This window comes from Brachyistius frenatus, unplaced genomic scaffold (genome assembly GCF_029030835.1).
Source record: "Brachyistius frenatus isolate BFR_SWC_R1_liver_20210118 unplaced genomic scaffold, ASM2903083v1 Contig_56, whole genome shotgun sequence".
NCBI classification, from domain to species: domain Eukaryota; kingdom Metazoa; phylum Chordata; class Actinopteri; family Embiotocidae; genus Brachyistius; species Brachyistius frenatus.
In genome coordinates this window covers 793675-816500 of record NW_027210655.1, presented here as the reverse complement: position 1 = coordinate 816500, position 22826 = coordinate 793675, and the positions used below count along the sequence as shown (strand labels likewise).

The following is a 22826-nucleotide window of genomic DNA, read 5'->3' as shown; positions in this document are numbered from 1 at the left end:
AAAAAAAAAAAAAAAAAAAAAGTCCGTCGTTACTTCAGCTGTTGAAACGCACTCGCACATCAGATGTTTTAGCCGGCGAGCTTCCTCGTTATCTAACTCACCAAACGAGAACATGCATCTTGTGTGAGCACGATGCGTAGTCTGTTACTTCTAAACATGTGTTCGATGCATGGACTGCATGTAAATACGAGGCCGATGCAGAAGCGCCTTCAGCTGCAATACCACCGAGTGCCACTAGGGGTCGGGTCCAAAAAGCCTCCGTCTCCATAGGCTCCCGTTCAACTGGTCTCATAAAATTCTCAAGTCAAAAAAATGTCTCCACGAGTTATCTCGGTGTTGTTCGCTAAAGTCGCTCCTTCGTAATAGTTTTCCGTCTGAAAATAATCCCGTCGTTAATTATAAAATAAGCTTTAACAAGCCCTGTTTTTTGATGGCGTGTCTGTTTGACTGACGGGCCTGCGGCGCGATTGGCTTGCGGCTATCGGAGGGCGGGGTGTAGTGTCGCGGGGTTTCCAATCAGATCGAGTCAGATCCACCGCTAGCTCCGCCCCTCCCCCCCAGATTGTCTAAATATGGTCACTTCCTGCTCCAAACGGCTCCGAACTAGCAAAGATGGCGCCGGCCAAATTCCGAAGTCGTGGCTTTACAACGTCCGTTCACAAACCCACGGGTGTCGTCACCGTTGCTTGGGGTCACAATGCATCTTTTTTTTGTTGTTGTTGTTGTTGTTGTTTGTTTGCTCACCTGGAAATACATGAGGCACATCAGCTCGACGTGGCTTCACACCGCAGGTTTCCATTATGACAAAACGTGACAAATGTAAAACATAAGGTGCAAAGATGTAAAGTTCCTCAAAAACAGAAGCCCAGTCAATTATTCGCCACCTTCGTTTGTACACAGACAAATCTTCACGAAGAGACTAACAATATTTACAATAATTCATGTTTATGACTCATATTCAACTTGACTTACTTTGACTTTTATAGACAGACTGTAATAACACAACGGTATCCACAGTATTAACAACAACAACAACAACAAAAATTCTGGCAAGAACATCAAGTGTGGCCATTTTTGTGCAAAAAGTATTCTAAAGTCTTTGTCTTAATTATTAGCACCTAAATATTAGATAATGATCTTTGGGGATTGTTTGGGGGAAGTAAAATATTATTGTGCTGCAACACGAAGGCTGAATCCGCCCGGATGGATGTGTTAACTGACATAAAGCGTTTCATTAACCAAAGAAAACCCCTGATGGGAGTTTGGATGCTTTGAAAGGCTGCTGAGGAGGGTGAGATGGATGGACTGGTGACCGGTGTCATGTATGTGTGTGTATATATATATATATATATATGAGGCTGCAACCATGTCAGCACAATCTGTTCATCCCGGTTTAAGTGAAAGGGGGACGGGGAGTTCCTCGGTGCGCCCACGTCACCGATAAATAACGAGGGAATAATAAACAGTCAACCACCTGTCGGACCGGAGGCACAATGGGCCGGCCCATAGAGAGAGAGAGAGAGAGAGAGAGAGAGAGAGAGAGAGAGAGAGAGAGAGAGAGAGAGAGAGAGAGAGAGAGAGAGAGAGAGAGAGAGAGAGAGAGAGAGAGAGAGAGAGAGAGAGAGAGAGAGAGAGAGAGAGAAGAGCCTCTCATGCATGGGTAACATATTTACTCAGCCCCCTTTCACTTAACGAAGCAGAGAGAGAGCCGAGACAATGGTTAAGTTCATCTGTTTGGTAAAACTGGCACGGCCCTGACGGAATTTGTTATGTTTTTTTAAACAATCTTACAAATAAACTCCACAAAATATATATATATATAGATATATATATCTATATATATATACATATAGATATATGTAATAAAAAACATTAATTCATATAGAAATACTGTCTGCAGGTGTCATAACCTCAATAAAGTGATTAATATGAGTAATCCTGCTCCCTGCAGAGGTATAAATGCTGCTACAGCCTGGGTGATAAACATCAGTAATCCCTATGGGGATGTCAGCATATCATAGGTGAACATAAATATGAATATTACAAGTAGCATTATACGCTAAAAAAAATTAATATGATGACGCAATGGTAAAAAAAAAAAAAAAAGTCAATGGCAAGTGACATGGAAGTCCTGAAAAGTGCCACAAATTGTCCTCCAGCGCACGTGCACTTTAGGATAATTATATAGCTATAAGTGATGGGGGGGGGGGGCTTTATAAGAGGAGGGAAGGAGGGAGTGAGGGAGGGGTGTTGTTGGTGTTAATATTTCAGAGATGTGCTTTTAATGGCCTTAATTCATCCGCAGCCAGCTGTTTTTAACTCGGCCTGGTAAAAAAAAAAAAAAAAAAAGGAGCGGGGGGGAGGGGGGGGGGACGTGGCAAGCTTGCAAAGCTCGTCGAAATTAGTCTCGGTCAGCCCGAGCAGCCCGAGCTTCCTGCTAACCATCTGCTTACCGCGCACAAAAGGGGGATTTCGGGCCGCCAAAGTAAAGGAATATGGGCTCATAAAAAAGCTTTGAAGGTCTCGTTACTTATTGGTGTGTGTGTGTGTGTGTGTGTGTGTGTGTGTGTGTGTGTGTGTGTGTGTGTGTGTGTGTGTGTGTGTGTGTGTGTGTGTGTGTGTGTGGAGCGCGGTGTCAACGCCTGTCCTGCGCAGCGCTGCGCTCGTAAAGAGCGAGACGCACCTCCGATAAGCGTTGACTCCGTAAAGGATCATTTCACGGAGGCGTTCCCTTTTAATTATCGGACTGTGGCCGGTTTTTTATATTCGATTGACGTAGACGTGCTTATTATTATAATTATTATTAGTCTCTGAACTGATGCTAAATGATGCAAACGGATTTACTTCAGACGCAATTATCGGTTATCACGTTATCGGTGGATGACGTGCGGGAACGGAGGCTTTTAAACTGATATTTCAAATGACGGAAACATTTGTTTACTCACACTTTTCATTATAATTGAACCTGTCCTTCCTAGGTTTTTAAATTTTTTTTTTATAGCAAAACATCAAATGTGATTAAAAAAAATAAAAAACATATTTAATGTTGGTTTTTTTTAGTTATTAATAAGGTAATAAGACAAAACTAATTATGCACAAACTGTTCTTTAATATTGAAATAGTACTGCGTTTTTTTTCGTAAAGTGAAAAAGAATATAAAGGTGACTTATTTTGGTGAAACAAAAACTACTTTCTTATAGGTCACAATTCAGACTCTAAAATTATGTAAACAATTATATAAAATTATAACATATCAACTTTTAGAAATAAATGACAAAAACTTAAAAAGAAAATGAACTCAAGAGAATCAAAATGTGGATTAATTCAATTCAAAAACAAACACATTTTTAATCGTTTAAAATTCAAACAAAAACAAACAAAAAAAACACCTCCTGAATTATTTGTTTTTATTCCTTGTTTTAATTGGGTTTTAAACTGGTTACAATTAGTGTATTTCTTTTTCTTTTTTCTTTTTGTGTCCCTGTCTTTGGCCCTGCTGCTCACTTTCGCCTGATTGCGCTGCTTTAACGGGTTTTCAAGGAAAGGGGGGGAGGAGGGGGGGGGGAAGCTGACAGAACACGACGATCAGGCTCCAAGTCGCTTTAATAAGAGTTTTATATGGGGGTCTCAGTGTCCGCTCATATGAATGCGTTTTAAATCAAATCACAGATGCACTTTTATTCAGCCGGTTAAAATAGCAGAACAAAACCGTCTTTAGAAATAAAGCTTCTTTTTTTATTCCTTAGGGCTTTTTTTTTTTTTTTTTTGAAGGCGAGAGAGGGAGAGAGAGAGAGAGAGAGGGAGAGAGAGAGAGAAAGGCCGAGGGGCGCCTCCTCCGCAGCTGAGGGTGACAGTTAGTTCATGGTTAACAGGATCATGGGCGCGCCGCTCAGGCCGCACACTTCTCCTATGTGCGCGCTGAGCTGCGGCTTGTGCGCGCTTGAATGAGGCCTGCGCGAAAAGAGTGATATTTAACACATCTGTTAAAGCGTTTTGATAGCAGAAATCCGTTTAAGACATTATTCCATGACGGAGGGCCAGATTGAGTGTTGAGAATCCCATGAAACCCTAAAACTCATTTACATTTGAGATGCTGCTCAACGTCTGCGGCTCCCAGCGATTTAGATTCATCAAGAAACACTGAAAGTTGAAAACCTGTTTGCATCTGTCTATAGGTGTCTTGTTTGTGCTTTTCTAAACAAAACAAAAAAATAAAAAAAAAGAGAAAAGAATAAAAGAATAATTGAGCTTTTTTTTTCTTCTTCTCTGCTGTATAACAGAAGGTCTCTGTGAAAAGAAAAGAATAAAGTATCTTTTAAGAACTCATTAAAGTCCCAACATAAAAGGCTGAATCTAAAGATTGCTCTTTAATTAGGCCGCTTGCCTCTGCCAAACAAAACAAACTGAAAGGAAAGTGGTCAACATGCAAAATTGATGACTGAGCCTCTTTTGTGCTCCCTACATTGTGTATTGCTTACTTATGAAGTCTAATGCAATCATAAATTGCGTGGCCCGGCCAATCGGCGTGCCGGGGGATGCGGCATGAAAGCGACCCATGTGGAGAACTTTGTTGAGCCCCATTGTTGAGGCTGTCAGCCCCGAGAGGAGGGCCGGTGGGTGGGTGGGTGGGTGGGTAAGGGGGGGGGGGGAGCGGCTCGCTATAAAACTCCTCTCCCCAGAGTGAGGAAACCAGAGGAGTTCGCAGCCATTCACACGACTGATTCTCTCCCAGCCGACACGAGGAGTATTTCGCTTTCCACGCACTGACTTTTTTTTTTTTTTTTTTCTTCTTCTTTCTGTTGAACCGGGACCATGATGATCCCAAGTGTCCTCGCGCCTCCTGCCCTCTACCCGGGGCTGTACCGGCCCGCCGTGGCTCTGCCGCTCCACCAGACGCTGCCGTCCGCCTTCCCGACCCACTCCAGCTTCCTAGTGGAGGACCTGCTTCGGATAAGCCGCCCCGCCGCCTTCATAAACCGGACTGCGGGCGCCTCGCTGCCCACGGCCACCACCACCACCACCACCGCCGCCGCCGCCGCCCCCTTCCGCGGCGCACCTGTGGAGCGCGCGTCGGCTACCGCCGCGGTGACGCGCGAGTCGTGCTCGCCGAAGACGTCGGTGCCGAGCAGCAAGGACCCGAGTTTTCTCAAGTTTGGAGTGAGCGCCATCCTCGCACCCTCGCCAAAGACCGGTGAGCGCACACACATCGTCCTGTTTCCACCTGTTGCGTGCGTGCGTGCGTGTGTGTATTCATTCACTTTTTTTTTTTTTCTTTTTTGAAATCACTGCTGTGGTGTGTGCGTGTTGTCTAACATTGCGTGATGTTCCTCCGCAGCGTCCTCCCACCACACATTCCACGGCCTGCACGCAAAGACCTTCCACGTCCCCTGCTTCGACGGAACCTTCCACCCCATCTTCAGGACACCTTATTTCCCAGGTATGCACTTCTTCTTCCTTCCGGAATGCGTCTCCTCGAGCCTTTTTAGAGTTCAGTCCGTACTAATTTCATTTAAATGTAAAACACCCCCCCCCCCACCTCTTCCTCCCCCTCCCGGTCATATATTCTAAACTGAAATAGAAGCAGAAAAGGGGACAAACCAGCCAGAAAAGAAGAAATCACTGTCTTATTAATGGGATGGGGAGGGGGGGGGGGGCTGCTGGCTCTGGCCCCTGCCCGGACCCACCCACCCACCAACCCTAATTAACCAATTATCCCAAATCGTCACGCTCTAAATTTGAGGCGGGGTGGCGAGTTATAGTCCCCCCCCTCCCACCCTCTCCCCCCCCCCCCTTTTTTTTTTTTTTTTGCTTCCCATTGGGGGGCGTTTTTCTTCTTTTTTTTTTGGCATTTCCACCGGCCCTGCGTTTTCCCACAGCGCCCGGGGGGCCACCCCACAGCACCGTGACCAATTTGGTCAGCTCCCACCAGGGCCAAAAAAAAAAAAACAACAAAAAAAACAACAAAAAAAAAGAAAACACCCACACAACTCCCGGAGAGTGACTTTTACCAGGCGGGCCTAAAAGGCGTGAACCAGTCATGCACTAATTTCCCTATTAGGCGCTATTGAGCGTCTTCAATATTCTCACAAGACCACATAGCGCGTCGTTGTTCCGCTGGACGCACGCGGAGGGGGGTGGGGGGGGGGGGGGGGCTATCCCAAGTCAGCAGTGTGCGCGCGGAGGAGAAAGTGTCCTGTGGGAAATTTGGAAGCAACGCAAACTTTTATATATCCCCATATCGGATAGGTTACCACTGACCTCCAATCCTCCAACTCCCCTCCCCCCCCCACCCCACCTCCTCACTCCCTCCTCACACATACCTAAAAAAAAAAAAAAAAAAACTCTCTCAGTGCCTTAAACGTTCCTCTATTCTCCAACCGGGGGGGGGGGGGGGGCAATCAACGAGTTGAGATAAAAGAAATAATCTCTTAGAAAAGTCTATAAAGTCGCTCGTCCCATTGCTTTCATTCAGACAAATCATAATGGAGATCTTTTTTTTTTTTTTTTTTTTTGGGAGGTGGGGGGGGGGTGGCGAGGCTGGGCGGCGGAGGGGGCTGGGGGGAGGGGGGGGGTGTCCTTTTCAGGCGCTCCGGCTGAATGCCTCAACAAAACAACTCCAGCGTCCTGAATAGCTTTTCGTGTTCATTTAATGAAAATGATTTGAGGGCACGTAAAAGAAGAAGAAGAAGAAGAAAAAAAAAATGCGCCATTCCCCTCCACTCTTCTTCTTCTTCTTCACCCTCCTCCTCCTCCTCCTCCTCCTCCTCCTCCTCCGGGCATCAGTATTCTGGTATGCGGGTTGTGTGTGTGTGTGTGTGTGTTAGTTTGAAAGTGTAAATCTCCCTTTGTGGAGATAATATATGGCCTTCGCCGCCTGTCCAGAGTCTTTTCTGCGTTAGTTCATTACTACACAATTACCGTTCACGGTTTATTAACTCCTCTATCCGCCCCCTCCCAGGGGTTCCTTAAAAAGGGGATATACTACCTCTTTACCATACCAATGCGGCTGGGGGACCGGCCAATGTGCTAATTAGTCACCTCGTGCCATTTCACTCAACAAAAAAATAAATAAATAAATACCCGTAGAGAACGTATCGCGCGCGCGGTTTCCAAAAAATAAAACCAATAATAACCTGGTGTTTAAGTGGGTTTTAAGTTCTTTTTTTTGTTTTTAATTTTTTTTTTGTATAAAATCAGTAAATATAATTTGAACGGTTGTTTAAAAAAATAAATAAATAAATAAAAAATTCTACTTTTTGCATTTGCAGCGTCGACATCCGTCGTTCCCATCCCGGGGACTTTCTCGTGGCCCCTGGCGGCCAGAGGGAAACCCCGTAGGGGGATGCTGAGGAGGGCCGTGTTCTCCGACGTGCAGCGCAAAGCTCTGGAGAAAATGTTCCAGAAGCAGAAATACATCAGCAAACCCGACCGGAAGAAACTGGCGTCCAAACTGGGCCTCAAAGACTCACAGGTACGTTTCAAGGCTTGCAGCTGCTGCTGCTGCTGCTGTTGTTGTTGTTGTTGTTGTTGTTGTTGCAGAGCCACGAGCTTAACACAAAAACAAACAAAAAAAACACGCGAAATAACTCCGCCACAAGTGCAGCGACTGAGCCCCCGGTGTGAACTGTATTAAACATCCGTTTATTTAATATATATTAAAACATAGAAACTCCTTGTTAAAAACTACGTAATCTAAAAAAACAACAACAACAACCCTACTACGTCGATTTACTGTCGTGCTTTAAGCCCAACCGGAAATGCAGGTCTGTAATATATATATATATATATATTTATATATATATTTATATATATATACACACACACAACAATCATGACACACATAGTCCAACCGGATGATAGAAAACATTAATATATGTTTAAAAAATAAACTTACCGGTTTTCCTGCGTGCCTGCATGGAGCAAGGTGTGCACCTCCCTCACTCAGCTGGCATGAATCAACAGTTGCAAACCTGCACCTCCCCCCCCCCTCCCCTCCTCCTCCTCTCCTCCACCCTCCTGCAGGTAGCCCCATATGTAAACGTCACTAAATGAAGGCCCCGCCCCTTTTTTATTATTATTATTTTTTTTTTTTTTACCTTCAGTGCCACCTGCCACAAAAACTTTTCCACTCATTCATTTATTTATTTATTTATTTTTTTGTCCTTTCTTCCGCCTGCAGGTGAAAATCTGGTTTCAGAACCGGCGGATGAAGTGGAGGAACTCCAAGGAGCGCGAGCTGCTGTCGTCCGGTGGCTGCCGCGAGCAGACGCTGCCCACCAAAGCCAACCCGCACCCGGACCTCAGCGACGTGGGCAAGAAGTCCTCCGCCGAGGAGGAAGAGGAGGAGGAGGAGGAGGAGGAAGAGGCGTTTCGGAGAGCCAGGATGAGGGCGGCGGGGTCCAGCGTCTCCTCCCCGTCTCTCTCCAGCAAGCACTCGGACTTCTCAGAGTCAGACGAAGAAGAAATAACAGTATCTTAATTTATTAAAAACAACAAAAACAAAAAACAAACAGAGATATAACCCCACCATTTGTTTTTATGAGACTGTGAGCAGATTTGAAACAAGATTCCACAAAATGTCACTATTACAAAAAAAAAAAAAGGAAAGTTTCACTCATGTTTTGTCGCTTCCTCTGCGCATGCGCGCTGGACAGGATCCCGGTTTGCTGTTTTGCACAGCTTTGTTCAATTGTACAGTGTTTTTGTACAATTATTGTATGGAAATTTTATGCCAAGAAATATTGAGTTACTTTTACCTTGACATCGAATAGAGTTGTTTATTGAAAAAAAAAAAAATGTAGCTATTTCGTTAATAATTTATATGAATTTGTTTAATAAGTATGTTGTATTATGTGCTGTAAATATGTTTATTTCACACTTTTTTTTTCTTTTTTTTTTTTGTACAAATACCAAATAAAACTTGTAAACAATTCCAAGTCAGGTTTGTGTGGTTGTTTTAAAAAACAAAAACAAAAAAAAACGTGTTTGACAAAAATTCAATCATAAATAATCATTAATTTTATTGAATCACAATAACTTAAGACTAGTACAGTGATATCAGATTAAATTCTCCGAGCCCTGGGCAGACCAGCGACGATCTGCTCTGATGTAAAGAGACTGTACACAAAATACTCCTTTTTCAAGTATGCTGTAACAAATCGGCTAGAAAAAAGTCATCAAAAATCCTGCAAGGTAATCAAGTATTTACAAAAGTTATGTTACATATAAAAAAAAGAAAAAAAAGAAAAAAATGTACATTATCTAAGAAGGCTAAACATTCATCGAGTTTTTTTTTGTGAGTAATAAAATGCTTTCGACAACATCCGCACCTCTCTGAGCAGGCTTTTACACAGACAAGACAGGATCTTTGTGCTTACGAGGGACAGTAACAGGGCGGGGCGGGGCGGGGGGGGGGAGGAGGATGGGAGACGGGGGGCGTAGGGGGGGACGACGACACATGATGACGTAATGAGACATCGGCCACAAAATCCGAAAAAGTCTTCACACAAAAAAAAAACCACATTCGTCTTTCGGTTTCCATTTGGAGATCAGAATGAAGGTTGCATAGGATCGGTGACAAAAAACACTGAAAGAGAAGGAAGCCTGCGAGGTTCAAAACAAATAATAATAATAATAATTTAAAAAAAAAAAAAAAGTAGAATATTGTTTTTTTTTTAAAACCATGGAAACAACTGTTTTTTTCATCATCATCATCATCATTCAACCACAAGGACCTTTTTTTTTTTTTTATAACTTTAAACCTCTGATTAATTATATCACTATAAACAAAGCAGCATATACACTCGTTTCCCCCCCCTCCCGCTTAATTAGTTTGTTATGACCATTTTTGTTCATCGCAAATCGCGCGTAATCGAAAACAAGACGAATAAAGCGTGGCGAGAGCGCAGTTCAAGGATGAGAATGAGGTATAAGAGAAAATTAAAAAAAAATTAAAAAATCACATCTTTAAACTTTCCCTCAACCTGCGACAGCTTCTGATTTTCAAGCACCGAAAAAAAAAAAAACCCAAAATATTTGTTTTCTTTTCCGAATATTTACAGCAGCTTCTCAGCGCCGCGTCGTACCTACGTGCATACAACAACAACAACAACAACAACAACGAGGAAAAAAGAAAAGAAAAAGAAAAACACCCAGTAAGCGACAGCTTCTCACTCCCCCCTCCCTCCCCTCCCCTCCCCTCCCCCAACGGCACCGGTGATCGATATGACGAGAGTTTTGGGGTCGACGTCGCCCCGACGAGGAAAAGCGCCGACTCGGAGCCCTGTTTAAGTGTCACAGCCACTTTTTAGACAAAATAAAATAAAATCGGCTTAATGCACGTCGTCTGTTAGAAAAAGAGTAAGGCATTTGTTTTGTTAAAGAGTTCAGTTCCAGAAGCACCAAAAAAAAAAAAAAAAAATAGAATAAAATTGTGCTACAACAGCCTGCATTGGGGGGAACGACGACGGGGGGGGGGGGGGGGGTCTGGAAAAGGATTATTAAGGGCGTTATTGGTGGAAATTACAACGCGTATATGACATCATCTCAAACTGGAATAAAGGAGTGAAAAGGGCAAATGGAGCCAGAGTGAATGCAGTCGGCGCTTGTTTTTTTGTTTTCTTTTCTTTTTTTCTCAAAGAAATGACAAAGAAACACGGGTTTTTATTGACAATGAGATTTTGTCCTCGTCTGTGTATGTTGTGCAGGACGAGACCAGCTTCTCTTTTAGTGACTGTTGTTAACAGCTCTGTGTTTTAGCCAATAGTAAATTCTTCTTTGTTTCTAAAAGGAACCGTTTCGGTGGAACAACCTGTTTTCTCAGCTCTGAAGGTTCTCAATGAAAAAGCGCCTCAACTCCAGAAAGTGAAATGAAAGAATCAGCGAATAATTGTGGGGAGTCATTTTTTTTTTTTGTTTGAGTCTTGTTTCCTTGATTTGGACTTTTTTTTTTTTAACCACTGACTTGGACAATGCAAATTTTTTTTTTTACAATGTCTTCCTTCTGTATTAGCAGAAAGAAACCCACCAGTTCTCATTGTTTTTTTTTATCCACAATAACCTGCAGGACGTCTTTCTGAATTGTGCTTTCTTGAGAGTGTCTTTTGTGGACTAGATTTTTTCCGCTCTCCGAATTGCGGCTTTGACATTGAATTTGTCAAATTTGGAAAAACCAAAGATCTGAGCGGTATTTTGAAGTGAGATCGGGCGTTAACATTCACTTTGGCTCGACTCATCCTCCGGCAGTCACACGGGCGACTCCGTCCGTCCATCCGTCCGTCCGTCCCTCTGTCCAGCAGCCACCGGAGCTGCTCCGGAGACGAGGGGCCCGCGTCGCCCTCTGCAGGCGGCTCCGGTGCACTGCAGCTGAGCTGTGTCGCCTCAGGAGGAGGATGGAGGACTCCTCCTGGCTGGTGTTGAATTAAACTGATGGCTGCTGCTGCTGCTGATGATGATGATGATGATGATGTTGACGCCTCACCAACAGGCTGTGTGCTTTTATTCTCTGTTACGTAAGAAGTCAGGCTCCTGTCAGCGGAGCCACGGGGCCACAGCGGTGAAAAAAAAACAACAACAACAAAAAAAAAAACAGCGCAGTAGAAAGTTTTGATGACCGTTTTTCTTTTTTTTTTACTGAAATGTTTTTTTTTTTTCCTTCCTTAAATATTTGGGTTACCTGCACCCAAATTAAGGTGGCTGGATTTTGTGGCGTGAAAAAAAAAAAGAACAAAAAAAAAGCTCTCAACAAGACGTTCTCTCAGCGAGAATAGTTCTCTTATTACGGTTCGAGAAGCCATCACAAGGTGGACTCCAGCGACGAGTCCAGGACGTCGTCCTGGTGGCTGTTGCTGTTGGAGTCGCTGTCGTAGCTCTGCGGGCTCGACGACGTCGCCGCCTCCTTCAGACGCATCAGCATGTTCATCTGTCGGCAGAGACGAGTGTCAGAGAGAAAACAATCCCGTCGTCAATTAGAAAATAAGACCGTTGGAGCTATTGGACCGAGCTCGTCCAAATATGGTCACTTCCTGCTCCGAACCGCTTGGAACTTAGTGAAGGCCGTTCACAAACCGACGGGTGACGTCGCTGCTGGTTGCTGCTCGGCCGTAACAGATACTACAATGAACTGGCGGTTCTTATCCGCGCGTGTGTGTGTGTGTGTGTGCGTGTGTGTGTGTGTGTGTGTGTGTGTGCGTGTGCGTGTGCGTGTTTTTGCTCACCAGCGGGTCGGCGTCGCTGTCGCTCTGCGGCGGCTCCTTCCTGACGCCCTCTCTCGGGGCCGAGTAGCCATCGAACCCAACGTCCTCCGGGCGGAGCTGCAGGAGCGGCGGCCAGTCGCCCGGAGGGGGCGTCGCCGACCACGGGTAGGTGTCAATCACCCAGGCGGCCGGGTCCTCCCACGCCGCCCTGCGGCCGTACAGCTACGAGAGAGAGAGAGAGAGAGAGACGGTGAAACATGGAGGTTTGTTGTCATTAACTGCAATATTTCAATTTCAGCATCACTAAGTTTCTTTTATCTTTTTTTTGCCGAAGAGAAACAAATTCCTGCTTTTCCTCATTTCTCTTTCAAAAGGTAGAATTTTTGGTAAATAGCTGCTAATTAAATCTCATAGATTATAAATAGAAATCGAATCCATTCCTCTTTGATGAACACAACCCGGGCGCCTTTAAAAAGCTTTAATCTGAACAAATCTATCATTCCAACAGAAGATATAACGCGTCAGGTGGATCCTTTAGACGTCCGCTGATGTTGAGTCACATCGATCGAAAATACAAAAAATACAAAAAATCGGTTCATTCGTCGGCGCCCGACCTGTCCTCCATCTTTGTTTCCGTTACCTGCAGTCCCTCCCGTACGGCCTCCAGCATGTACGGGATGATGGAGTAATTCCACAGATCGGTGAACCAAACCCTGGACCCCTCCACGGCCATGGGACACGACAGGAAGAGGCGAGGTCCTGCGGGCGGCGGAGCAGAAAAGGTCAAACACCCGCTGACTCTTTTTAAAAAAAAATATATATATATTTTTTAAAAATTTGAACCGATCTTTCTTTAACGGCGCGTCGTGTCCTTACCGATGGTGACGTCGGAGGAGCTGTGCGTCTCCAGGAAGCGGTTGAGGTGGTGCCAGACCCGCGGGATCCAGTCGATGATCTTCACCAGCTCCGTGTTGCGCGTCCGGCTGCCGATCTCCGTCTCGATCAGCTTCCTCCTCAGGTGGCGGCCGAGGAAACCTTTGACGGGCTCCATGTGGTTGGCGCAGAGCACCCACCTGACCGGAGACGAGACGTCAGCGGCTCGACGGGGATGTCCCCGCGGGTTAAAAAGCAAATCCAAAACGCTCCGAGAGGGCGGAGGAGAATTTACCTGAAGTTGTGGTGAAGCTGCAGGTTGGGCGCCGATGACGTGGCTTGGCTCATGGTGCCGATAATGTAAGGGCTGAAAAAGAGCGGGGGAAAAAAAACCAACACGCTTATTTCTGTGTGCGTCATCGGGGGGGAACATCCGTCCGTCATGTTCAACTTTCCCTTTTTCCACCCCCCCCTCCAAAAAACAAGTTGGCACCCTGTGTAAAGTGTAAATAAAAACATCATGCGATGCACAAAAAAAAAAAAAAATACGACAAAGGACACCCTGAACTGTTGAGCAGCTGAACTCCTCGATCGGGCGAGAACGGGACCACATTTCCCTTTCAAAACTCCAGAAAGTGGAGTCTCCTCAGTTCCCAAATGTTTTACAGAGTGTCGTTAAAAGGGGAAATGATGCAAACCTGTTTTTGAGAGGTGTTGCTGCCATCAAATTCAAAATGAGCGTGAATTAAAAAAAGAAAAGAAAAGAAGAAACACTACCACATTTTTTTTTTATTTTTTTCGGTTTCAACACGTTGTCTTTGGTCTATTTGCAATTAAATATGGGTTTAGGTGATTTTCAAAACATTGCATTCTGTTTTTATTGATATATCGTGCACAGTGTCCCAACTTTTTTTAGGAAACCGGGTTGTACCATATTTTTCACATATTTTGTCCCTATTGATTATTAATGCTGTGGACGTGTATCCATAGTCAATCAAAAATGAATCTTTAGCAGGATTGTGCATATGGATGTGTGTGTGTGTGTGTGTGTGTGTGTGTGTGTGTGTGTGTGTGTGTGTGTGTGTGTGTGTGTGTGTGTGTGCGTGTGTGTGTGTGTGCGTGCGTGCTGACCAGTGCTGGTAGTTGCAGTTGAAGAGGCCGTTGAAGATCTCTCCCAGGGAGCTGATGTGGTGCAGGTTGTCCAGAATGACCACCAGGGGGCAGTCTGCCGCCGCCACGCTGCTGCACTGCTCGGCCAGACCCGACAGGTACTGACGCAGCTCCTGCAGACGCGGAGACACATCGGTACGTGGCTTTACGTTCACGACTCAATCAGTCGGTCTTGAAGTTCTTTGCTATAATTGACCTTCATTTTCTGGAGGTATCAATTTACAGGTTACACCGACTTTCTCTCACTTTAATCGACTTCGAGGAACTTATGAAATCATTTTCAACTTAACGCATGATGTGTATTTGCTTTTCTATCTATCTATCTATCTATCTATCTATCTATCTATCTATCTATCTATCTATCTATCTATCTATCTATCTATCTATCTATCTATCTATCTATCTATCTATCTACCTACCTACCTACCTACCTACCTACCTACCTACCTACCTACCTACCTACCTACCTACCTACCTACCTACCTACCTACCTACCTACCTACCTACCTACCTATCTATCTATCTATCTATCTATCTATCTATCTATCTATCTATCTATCTATCTATCTATCTATCTATCTATCTATCTATCTATCTATCTAACAGTGGGTCACTTCTTTAACAGGTATTTCTTACAGTTCCTATAACTCTAATATGAAATTTGTAATTCATTTGAAAGTGAAACAAAATGAAGTTCCACTTATACAAAAGTCCATTTTAACGTTGAGTTTCGAGCAATAGAAACCGAGACAATCCAAAGTCTGCACGTCTGATAAATTCAAATTTTAACTCCAAACTCGTTAGTCGTCCGCTAAAACCGTTTTATTGTACCGTCTTTCATCTGTCACTTTTTCCTGTCTTTTTTTTTTTTTTACCTTGCTGGACTTGTGGTCCACGTTGAAAGTGACGATGGCGTTGGGGGTCAGAGGTCGGCCCTCCAGCAGCAGCAGGTGTCGAGAGAGCTGATTGGCCAGGTAGGTCTTCCCCGTGCCGCTGGGGCCCGACAGGATGACGCGCCGGTGCTCCTTCAGCAGCGACACGTAGCGCTGCAGCATCGGCTTCGGGATCAGCGTGTCGAACACCAGCGAGTCCACGTTCTCGCTGCTCACACCTGGACGCGCACGCACACGCACACGCACGTCAAAGTTGATTCAAAATTGAACACATCCAATAGCTGCTTCTGAATTTCTTTGGTCCAGTTACTTGATCTATTTTTTTAAATGTATTTATTTATTTACCTTTGAGCTGGATGTTGATGGTGTTGTCTCCCACCAGGTAGCCGCAGGGCAGCAGCTCGGGCGTGTGGGCGGCGCTGCGGCCGCTGGGCCGATGGATGTCCCCGATGTTGTAACCCTGCACGCTGTCGGAGCTCAGGCCCAGCTGGCTGGCCGGGTCCACGTGGGTGATGTACTCCTGTCGGACACGCAGAGCTCGGCATTTAGACACTTTTTTAAGGACTCAAATTCAGTAATTGTTCTGAAGCTTTTTAAAGATTATACCAGCTCGTGTTTTCCGCTGTTCTAAATTCATAAATATCACTGCCAACATAGATGCAGTGTCTTGTTATTTGATTCCAGTGCTTCAGTTTTACCTTGAAAAGCCGTCGGACCACACCGTCCAGGACGTCCCACTTAGTCTTTCCGCTCACGCCGATGCAGCCGATCAGGAAATGCCGAGGTCGGCTCTCCTGTGATGGTGGGGGGGGGGCGGATGACAGATGGCTTTAAAGACCCGACTATAGGACTGGATATAAAAGTGTTCGTATCTTCCGGGTCTGAAAAAGGAGGCTGATGCCTTAAGCTGTAGTACCACCGAGTGCCACTAGAGGTCGGCTCTCATAAAATCCTAAGTCAATAATTATTTTCCCACGAGTTATCTCGGTGTTGTTAGCGGAAGTCTCTCCTTCTTCCCATCATTAATTAGAAAATAACTTAATCGTATAATAGTCTTGATCGTATTTTTCCCGTCGGGTCTCACCTCGCCCCACTTGCGGTCCTCCTCCAGGCTGACGACGATCTTCACGTGCCGTCCCTCCTTCCTCAACCCTCCCTCTCCCCCGGTGTCGTCCAGCAGCATGTCTGACAGGAAGGGGAGGTTTTTCAGTTCCCTATGATTTCTCCACGGCCGGTCTTATGCATAGAATCATTTTAAATGTTAAATACGTGAGTTAATGGCAGATGTAAATGAAGAAATAACGCCGTCTCGACGTCTTCTTTGCCATCCGCGTCCCGTGTCTTACCCAGGCTGGTGGACTCGCTGGTGGTGAGGTTGAGGCTGTGCTGGGAGAGCCCCGGGCCGGACGCCGGGGTCGGGCCGTGCGCGTGGGGGGGAGGTGGGGAGGAGACGGAGGCCTGGGAGCCCAACCTGCTGCTGTGATTCTCCACCTTCAGACGGTCGTTCTCCACTTTCAGCTTCTCGATCTCCACCTGCGCAAAAAGAAAAAAGAAACAAAAAAAAACCAATCCCAAATGTAAAATCCCCGTCAGCTGCTTCATAGAACAGAAGTTATTTTTGCAACCATCTGCGACTCGGTGCTGATTTTCTCCTTTACTGTGAGGTGTGTGTGTGTGTGTGTGTGTGTGTGTGTGTGTGTGCGTGTGCGGTGTGTATCTGCGGACCTGCATGCGGTTCATGGCCTCTCGGAGCTGGTCCAGCTGGTGGGCGGAGCTGAGAGCTTCCAGGCGGATGTCGGTCAGCTTCATCTCCTTCTCCCTGAGCTCGCTGCGCAGCTGCATCACCGTCTCGGCCTCGCCGTCCAAACACTCCGACAACCTGGTTCGAAGACGTCAAATACTGTAAATCGAGCACGTTTTGTTGTTGTTGTTGTTGTTTTATTTCGTCCGCGCGAAAAACACCCGAGTCGTTTTACGTACAGCGTGTTGGAGTGCGTGTTCCTGAGCATGTGGCCGGCGGCCGAGGTGCCGTTGTGAGGCAGTTTGGGCGACGACGGCAGCGACGAGTCGGTCATCTCCTCGATGTCGGAGTGAGAAGACGCCGACTTGGGAGACTTCTTCTTGCTGAACGCTTGTTTGAAGGAGCTTCGCAGCTGCAGGTGGAAAAACAGAGAGAGAGAGAGAGAGAGAGAGACAGAGACGGTGAACAGGTGAGGTTTACTGAGAACACAGTGGGAGGAAGAGGAGGAAGAGGAGTGTGTCGGGCGGGGGGTGGGGGGGAGTGGAGGAAAACAGCTGAGAAAAAGTGCAAGTGAGTCACAGGGAGAGAAAGGGGATTGTGGGTAAACTGTCGTATGACGCTTAGAGCTGCAGCTCTGAACACAAACGAGTGTTATGTTTACAAGAAACATTGAGTGTCTAGCTTTTGATTTATTTATATTCACGGCCCAGTGTTTCTATATTTTTCAAAATAAAAGAGGAATGGCGTCATCGTTTTTTTTTTTTTTTTAATATGAAAAAACAAGATAAAATCATGAGAAGATAACGGATGAAAATTCTGGATGTTCCTCCTAATGTTTTGGACACCTGAACAAAGCAGACTGTACGACCGCAAATTATGTCATTACATTATAATTCGCAACACATTCACTCTTATTTTGTTAAACTCAGAGGGACTCTTTTTCCCTCTGAATTTTCTCCTCTACAACCCCGTTTCCCAAAAAAGTTGGGACGCTGTGTGAAAAGTCAATAAAAAACAGAATGCAATTTTTTTTTTATAAAACCCTGTAAACCAATATTTAACTGAAAAAATAGAACAAAGACAAAATAGCAAATGTTGAAATGGAGAAATTTTGGTGTTTTATGAAAAATGTATATTCTCGTTTTGAATTTGATGCCAGCGGCACCTCTCGACAAACCACCGTTACGCATCACCTCTTCTTTTAACAACACTCTGTAAATGTGTGGGTGGGAAATCTGAGGAGACCCGTTGGTGGAGTTTTGAAAGTGAAACGTGGTCCCATTCTTCTAAAAGTTGTGTAACGCTTCAAAGAAATACCGGGTTAAACAACTCGCAACAGGTCAGTACCATTACAGGGTATAAGAACGTCCTATTCTCAGTTTTAACATTTGATAAGTTGTCTTCGGTCTATTTTCAGGTAAATAGAAGTTTAACTGATTTGCAAATCATTGTATTCGGATTTTTTTTTTTTTACATTTTACACAGCGTCCCAACTTTTTTTGGGGGGGAAACAAGGAAACACCTGTTTTTTTTTACTGTAATTTTAGTACTAATCTGAAAAAAGAAATACATAAATCTACAAAAATCGACTTCTTTCATATTATTTGATTCAACATGGAGAACTCCACTGAGAACCCTTCACTCTCTCTCTCGTCGTTGAGCGTGTGATGTCGCTGAGCTCGAGTGTCATAAGAGCAGTTTTTCGGGGGTTAGGAGCGGTGCTGGAGAGGAAAAAAAAGGCTCGACAGTGTCAGAGGCAGGAGGAGGAGGAGGAGGAGGAGGAGGAAAAGGAGGTGGAGGAGGAGGAAGGACAGCGGTTAGTAACCTACGAGAGGTTTCAGGGAGGTGTTAAGACTTCGTTTTGGTTTCTGTCATCTCACACAGCGTACCGCCTCTTACCTCATAGACCTGCCACATTGAAGCGAAGCAAAAGGAAGACAGAGAGACAAAACAGCACATAGTTCATACGGGGTTTCCGGCGTGTTGACGTGTGAGGGGACGGGGGGACGGAGATTTAAAAACCAACGAGACAGGAGACGGTTTTTAAACTCGACTTCCAGGCAGCTAAAGAGCCATTATTATACACACACACACACACACACACACACACACACACACACACACACACACACACACACACACACACACACCTGCATCGGAGGAAACTCTCTTGTGGGGTCTCACCTACACAAAAAACACAAGACGGCTGCACGCGCAACTAGCAAGGGCGGTCCTTGTTGTCACGGTAACCTAAAGCGGGAACGTCTTTTTTATTTTTAGGCTCTTCCTAAAATTACGACGACGCCACAAGAGGGGCTAACGGGTCGTTTCGGTCTACGGGAGGACCGGAGAGGGGAAAATAATAAAAAAAATAAAATAAAAGAGAAAGCTGCGTACGTCGTCGTCTCTGACTCGACCTCCTCCGGTGCACGAAAAACTCTTTCAACGACACAAAAGGAAAAGTTTGAAGTGTTGAGTGAAAGTATGTCAGATGTTGTTTTTTTTGTTTTGTTTTTTTTAATGATTATTTGTAAAAAATAAAATAAAAAAAAAGTGCTAAAATTAGGACTACACGCTACCGAGTAGTTTGATTTGGTGATTTAAAGATCGAGAGACGACTATTTCGACCAAAATTCAGCCACGTTTTAACCCAAACTGTTAGTATTCTTGATCTAAAAAACAAAAACAAACACAAAACCACCAAAATCAAAGTCGTAGTTCGGTCTGAGTCTACGGAAATCCTTCGTGTAGTCACCTTTTCCCCACTGAAAGACGGCTGAAGGGGAGAAAACCAAACATGTGACACCAACACGCACATACACACCACCACGAGTCCAGATGTTTCAGTCCCCGGGCCTCTTACCCAGTTCTTCTTGTTCTTCTTCTTGTTCTTGGCGTCGGCGTCCATGTTGGATCCCACGCTGGAGTGGCTGGTTGCGCTGGCGACGCTGCTGACGCTGTCGGAGGAGTGTTGCCTCCGGATGCGCAGGTCCGGCTGCTGCTGCTGCTGGTGGTGCTGCTGCTGCTGCTGGTGCTGCTGCTGGTGCTGCTGGTGGTGGTGGTGCTGCTGCTGGTGGTGGTGGTGGTGGTGGTGGTGGTGGGGGTGGTGGTGTTGTTGTGGGCTGCCGTTGCTGCCGGCTGGGGAGACACAGGACGAGGGGGAGACCACGTTTATGACCGGCTACGTGCCTTTCGTTAAATAGGTCTGTGTTCTGACAAGATATGGGGGGGGAAAGACTGATTTTTCCTACTCTGCGCCTCGGTCATTGAACGCACCACAAAAGGATCTCAAATTTGGCACGCTTGTACCCACCGATGAATTTAAGAGCATCTTAAAGAACGTGGTTTTTGTTTTCCTTAAGATTATGTCGCTGTTTTATTGTGGATTTTTTTTGTATATTATGTCGTGCGTGCTGCATTTTAATGTTTAATTTGTTAATTTGGTGAAGAGATTTTGATCTCAATAAAGGTCAAATAAATAAAATAAAAAACATGCTACAAATTGGATCCATCTGCTTTAATATGCTGATAACCTCGAGTACGGTTAAGAAGTCTGTTTACGTGCCAAATATTTTTGAGGTTTTTCTCCGGTGATGGTAAATAAAATGTCCCGAAGTGCATCTGAGACTCGCGACTTCAAGACTTTACCGAAATGTTTCAGTTGCTTTGTGGTTCAAGACTTCTTCTTTGCCTTCGTTCTTACGAAAATCCCAATTTTGTGGGGAAACCCCGAAAGATTCATTTCTCCTAAAATCGTGTCAGAAATTCAAAATGTGAACTGTGTGGCCTTCACGTTCTTGACTTGCTGTCGTGTTTTCATTGTTTGTGTTTACCTGTCCGCTCTCCTTTCGGCGCCAGTTCGGGTGTGTTGATGACGCCGTTGATGGCCGCCTGGGCGACAGCGTTCTGCTTCTTCAGCAGCTCGATGGTCTTCCTCAGCTCGTTCAGCTCGGAGTCCTAAAAAAACAAAACAAAACAAAACAAAACAAAAAAAACAGGTGAGGATCAAAGCAGCAGATCGTCTGCGGAGACTTTGAACGTTCGCTTTGATTGTCGGTCTGTAATTAACCGGGAGGAGCTTGCTTTCACCTTCTGCTCCGCCGTCAGGGTGAGGCTCTTCAGGCGGATGGTCATGTTGCCCAGACTCTGCTCGAACGCCGCCACCAGGTGAGCCTGCGCTCACAAGTACAGGAAAACATACTGAACATTGATGTCGCAATAAACTGAAAGAGCCCGAAGTAAAGTGGGAACCAAAGGAGACTCGGTCGAGCTTCATCGACACTTAACAAAACCACAGCCTCAATAAGTGTTGTTGTTTTTTTGTTCAGATTTAAGTTTAGGTTTAGTTTAAGTTTAGTTTTGGTTTAGTTTGAGGTTTCGTTTAAGGATTAGTTTAAGTTTAGTTTTTGGTTTAGTTTGAGGTTTCGTTTCGTTTAAGGATTAGTTTAAGTTTAGTTTTTGGTTTAGTTTGAGGTTTAGTTTCGTTTAAGGATTAGTTTAAGTTTAGTTTAAGGTTTAGTTCAGTTCAGATTAAGGTTTAGTTTAGTTTAGGTTTAGTTTAAGGTTTAGTTTAGTTACGTAAAGCTAAATTAAATTTAGTTGTTTAAATTTCGTTTAACTTAGTTTTAGGTTTAGTTTAGTTTAAATTTAAGTGACAACGTGCAGAATGAATTAACCTCAAACAGAGAGGAGATGCTCTGAACCAGATTAAGCTACTAGCTACAAAAATGTAAACAGACAAACCAAATTCCCTGATATTTCAGGACTTGGCCCAAAATAAGATCAAAATCTCTGACTTTGGGGGGGACATCAGTCGAGTCGTCTTCATAACCGAAACGAAAACAGAACCAAACCCAAATAATAAACCTTCCCTGTGATAAACGATGATCCGCTGTGGACACGTTTCAAACACCGAAGCCAAAACATGACGTCATTTCTACCAAAAAAACCACTCGTTGGAGCTCGAACCAAAGCGAATGTTTGGATAAACCTCATTTTAACCACAGTGTGCGTGATTTTATTTTTCTTAATATTCCAACTTGATCTGACAAGATTTTCTGTCTGAAAGCACGTTTAACGACAAAGCAAGAATTAACAACAACAACAACAACAACAACAACAAAAATGACATGGGGGAAAAAAAGACAAAAAATAGGATTAAAATAAAACTGCGATCTTCCAGAGTTACTCCGCTCCGATCTGCTGGTTTAAAGATGAGCGATCGCTGGTCGTCCTTCGCCGTATCTGCGTTCAGCCTCAGCAGACGGGCGAGAGTCGAGGAAAAAGCGTTGACTGACGCCCGATTTCTTTTGGCAGCACAAGATGTTCTTTGATTCTCGTCCTGGGAGGAGGAGGGGGGGGAGGGGAGGGGGCGGTGGTGGGATGGGGGGGGGGGGGGGGTCGTGGTGCGTTCAGGTAATCCATCATGTATCTGTGGCTGTGCCATCAAACCACCCCTCTGTGTTTTTCTGTCTACGGTTTTCTTTCAGCGCCACGCCTCCTTGTATCGTTCTCCACATCTGGGGGGGGGGGGCGCCCGGTCCCGGTAATCAGACACCCGCCCACCCACCCGCCCACCCTCCCGCCCCCACCGATCCACAGCGGAAAACCGCCCGGCGTGCTCTGACAGATTACAGGCGCAGCGTGGCGAGACTTGTGGAGGAAACGGTGGCAGAAAGGAATCGTGTCTCCAGATGCTTAGAGATTTTTTTTTCTTTTTTTTTTCCTGCTGGTTGTTAAAATGTTTTTTTTTCAAAAATGACACCCTCCAAGATTAAAAGCTGCGATGGGTAAATGTTCTCGCCTGTGTTTTGGGAAACGCTCGGATGCGTGACAGAAACAAGAGTGGGAAATTTTTTTTTTTGGGGGGGGGGGGGGGACTTTTTTTTTTTTGTTGTAAAACTTTATTCTGCTCGAGGCGTATTGATGATTTCATTATTTTCGATGCATTTCATG

At 45.0% G+C, this 22826-nt stretch overlaps 2 protein-coding genes across 2 annotated transcripts in view; one reads left to right on the top strand and one right to left on the bottom strand.

The window, feature by feature from the left end:
• The first annotated feature begins 4742 nt into the window (after positions 1-4742).
• Positions 4743-8867, top strand: dbx1a (developing brain homeobox 1a). Its single transcript, XM_069705455.1, has 4 exons — positions 4743-5191; positions 5336-5437; positions 7269-7471; positions 8180-8867. Exons 1-4 carry the CDS (start codon positions 4813-4815, stop codon positions 8477-8479), a joined length of 984 nt encoding a protein of 327 aa, XP_069561556.1. The 5' UTR covers positions 4743-4812; the 3' UTR covers positions 8480-8867.
• Positions 8868-9812: 945 nt separating this feature from the next.
• Positions 9813-22826, bottom strand: part of nav2a (neuron navigator 2a) — a 111979-nt gene continuing 98965 nt past the window's right edge. The window contains exons 25-40 of the mRNA XM_069705406.1: positions 20961-21044; positions 20705-20828; positions 19735-20009; positions 17111-17283; positions 16856-17009; positions 16477-16663; positions 16215-16315; positions 15829-15924; positions 15476-15650; positions 15113-15348; positions 14199-14350; positions 13363-13434; positions 13071-13267; positions 12835-12953; positions 12216-12416; positions 9813-11920 (exon numbers count right to left, since the gene is read on the bottom strand). Of these exons, the coding sequence (XP_069561507.1) occupies positions 11795-11920; positions 12216-12416; positions 12835-12953; positions 13071-13267; positions 13363-13434; positions 14199-14350; positions 15113-15348; positions 15476-15650; positions 15829-15924; positions 16215-16315; positions 16477-16663; positions 16856-17009; positions 17111-17283; positions 19735-20009; positions 20705-20828; positions 20961-21044 (2472 nt within the window). The 3' untranslated portion in view covers positions 9813-11794. The remainder of the gene's footprint in view (positions 11921-12215; positions 12417-12834; positions 12954-13070; positions 13268-13362; positions 13435-14198; positions 14351-15112; positions 15349-15475; positions 15651-15828; positions 15925-16214; positions 16316-16476; positions 16664-16855; positions 17010-17110; positions 17284-19734; positions 20010-20704; positions 20829-20960; positions 21045-22826) is intronic.